At 46.1% G+C, this 2,500-nt stretch overlaps 1 protein-coding gene across 1 annotated transcript in view; it reads left to right on the top strand.

Annotated features, from left to right (window-relative positions):
• Positions 1-2,500, top strand: part of LOC307245624 (proteasome activator complex subunit 4B-like) — a gene marked incomplete at both ends in the record, with an annotated part of 33,717 nt that overhangs the window by 15,572 nt on the left and 15,645 nt on the right. The window contains 3 exons of the mRNA XM_080021270.1: positions 1,000-1,095; positions 2,001-2,132; positions 2,416-2,500. The exon at positions 2,416-2,500 is cut by the window's right edge and continues 125 nt beyond it. Of these exons, the coding sequence (XP_079877396.1) occupies positions 1,000-1,095; positions 2,001-2,132; positions 2,416-2,500 (313 nt within the window). The remainder of the gene's footprint in view (positions 1-999; positions 1,096-2,000; positions 2,133-2,415) is intronic.

The following is a 2,500-nucleotide window of genomic DNA, read 5'->3' on the forward strand; positions in this document are numbered from 1 at the left end:
GCTCAATCAAAACACTGGACGTGTAGTGGTAGCGGCGGTTAAAAGCACATCAATGCCAGTGATGAAGCGTTGGGAAGACACCAATTAATGTTGCCGTAATGCATTGGTTCACAAGGTCATGGAAGTAATTATCCGACCGAAACGCTAATTAAAACCACGTCGAATGCACGGACAGAGCGGGGTTCCTGCTGCCTGAGCTAAAGTAGAATTTGAGTGAGGTGCGAGTGTGGCCCAGCTGCTCCGATAGAATTCCTAACTCCAATATTGACTTAAAATCTAATAGAGTCGATTTTGACCAAGAAAATAAGGCCTAATTAGGTTTTTTTTTTCATTTATTTTGGAACCTACACAAAGGAGAACTTGGACGGGGCGTTTTCATCAGAAGAACGAAATACATCAAAACAACAGCATTTGTCACTATTTGGTTTGAACTGAAGAACTCATTCCAGGGTGAATTAACGTCGCCATAATGCACCGTTATTGACTTAAGTAGCAGACAGAGGTTTAATTTTTTTTTTTTTTATCTTTTTTTTTTTTTGTTAATGTAAAAATTGAACAGGCTTTACTCAGCACCCAATGGTTGGGATCAATCGGATTAGCACGGAGGAGAAGGAGGGGGAAGCGGATAAATAAATAAATGTAGATATCGGCAAAGCAGAAGGTCAGCGGGGGGTGTTTTTAATTCAAATCTCAAAGAAATGTCAAGAATAATAGGACGGATGAGAATAAGGGTCATCGTTTGTTTGAAACTAATCGGGAGCAGGGAATTAGGAGAAAACATTTCACGACTGCGTTCGGGCTCAGACAAGATTTAAAAGGGAATTTTCGATGCAAACAGGGAAGCTCTCAGTATGGGGGTATAAGAATTTATTCAGCTGTGGCAAATATGTTGGGAGAAGTAGGGATTTAAAAAGTTCCTAAATTAATAAGTTTCCCCACAAAGAGGCCGTAATTGTGGATTCTCTTTTGTTCTATATTATTGCGTCCCCATGGGACCAGATGAGGAAGCTGGTGGTGGAAGGCAGTGAGTACAAGGTGGTCCATCAGGAGCTGCTGTGTGACCTCCTGCAGCTCTCCACCAGCACGTACAGCCAGGTAACAGACAAGCACACACACACACACACACACACACACACACACACACAGCGGCGTTGGATCGCTTAAACATTGGGGGGGGGGCGTAATAAGCTGGGAGTCTGGGGGTCGTGCACCAGGAAATTTTGAGCGTCGAACACTATGTTTCTTGCATTCTGGTGGATTTTTATGCACCAATTCGTGCCTTTTCTGCATCAATCGATGGTGGAAATGTCTTTATTCATGTAAAGGAAAACACAAAATTCAACGAAATATATATAATGACCAAAAAATATCACTCGTTTGTCTGAGGCATTGTTGCGTCTATGAGTAATGTTATAGCGTTTTTTCAAAATAAAAGTCCTCTACTTCTTTCATGTTTTTATTTCAGGGGGGGACACTAATGCACATGTTCTAAATATCGAAATCTATGCCTATGCGCATACACACATGACGCACACACATGTTTGCTTTGGGGCGGCAAGAGGTCAGGAGGTAGAGCGGGTCGTCTAGTGATAGGAGGGTTGCCGGTTTCGGTCCCCGGCTCCTCCTGGCAGCGTGCTGAAGTGTCCTTGAGCAAGACACTTAACCCCGAGCCGGTGTGCGCCTTGCACGGCTGCCACTCTATGAATGTGTGTGTGAACGGGTGAATGTGAGGTATGCACTGAAATGAGCTTTGAGTGGTATGACTAGAAAAGCGCTATATAAATGCAGTCCATTTACAGTTCCTGTTGCTGCTACCAGCTCATGATTCCGGCCTGATAATAATATCTGAATGTTTGTGTGTGTTTTCTGTATGTATGTATGTGTGTGTGTGTGTGTGTGTGTGTGTGTGTGTGTGTGTGTGTGTGTGTGTGTGTGTGTGTGTGTGTGTGTGTGTGTGTGTGTGTGTGTGTGTGTGTGTGTGTGTGTGTGTGTGTGTGTAGGTGCGCAGCAGGGCCCAGGCGGTGCTGATGACGGCGCTGGGAACGTACAGCTTTGCTTACCGGGACCTGAATCCCAGAATCCTGCAGCTCCTCTCCCCGCAGCACACCACGTGCACGCAGCAGCAGTTCAAGGTACAACACATGCACGAATATTGACGTACACACACACACACACACAGGCACACACAGACTCACACAGTCTCACACACAGACTCACATAGTCACACACACACACACACGCACACACGCACACACACACAGACTCACACACACACTTCCACTTGGCCTGAAACTGTCCATGGTGCTGAAAGTGTCAGACGTTCCCTAACTGGTTATTGAAAAATTGCTGTGTGTGTGTGTGTATGTGTGTGTGTGTGTGTGTGTGTGCGCGTGCGTGTGCGCGCATGTGTGTCAGGGGGCTCTCTACTGCCTGCTGGGTGTGTATGGGGGGATCTGCCTGGCCAGTGTGAGGGACTGGGACTGTGTGGGTGAGGTGTGGC

This window comes from Zeus faber, assembly GCF_960531495.2.
Source record: "Zeus faber genome assembly, chromosome: 20".
NCBI lineage: Eukaryota > Metazoa > Chordata > Actinopteri > Zeiformes > Zeidae > Zeus > Zeus faber.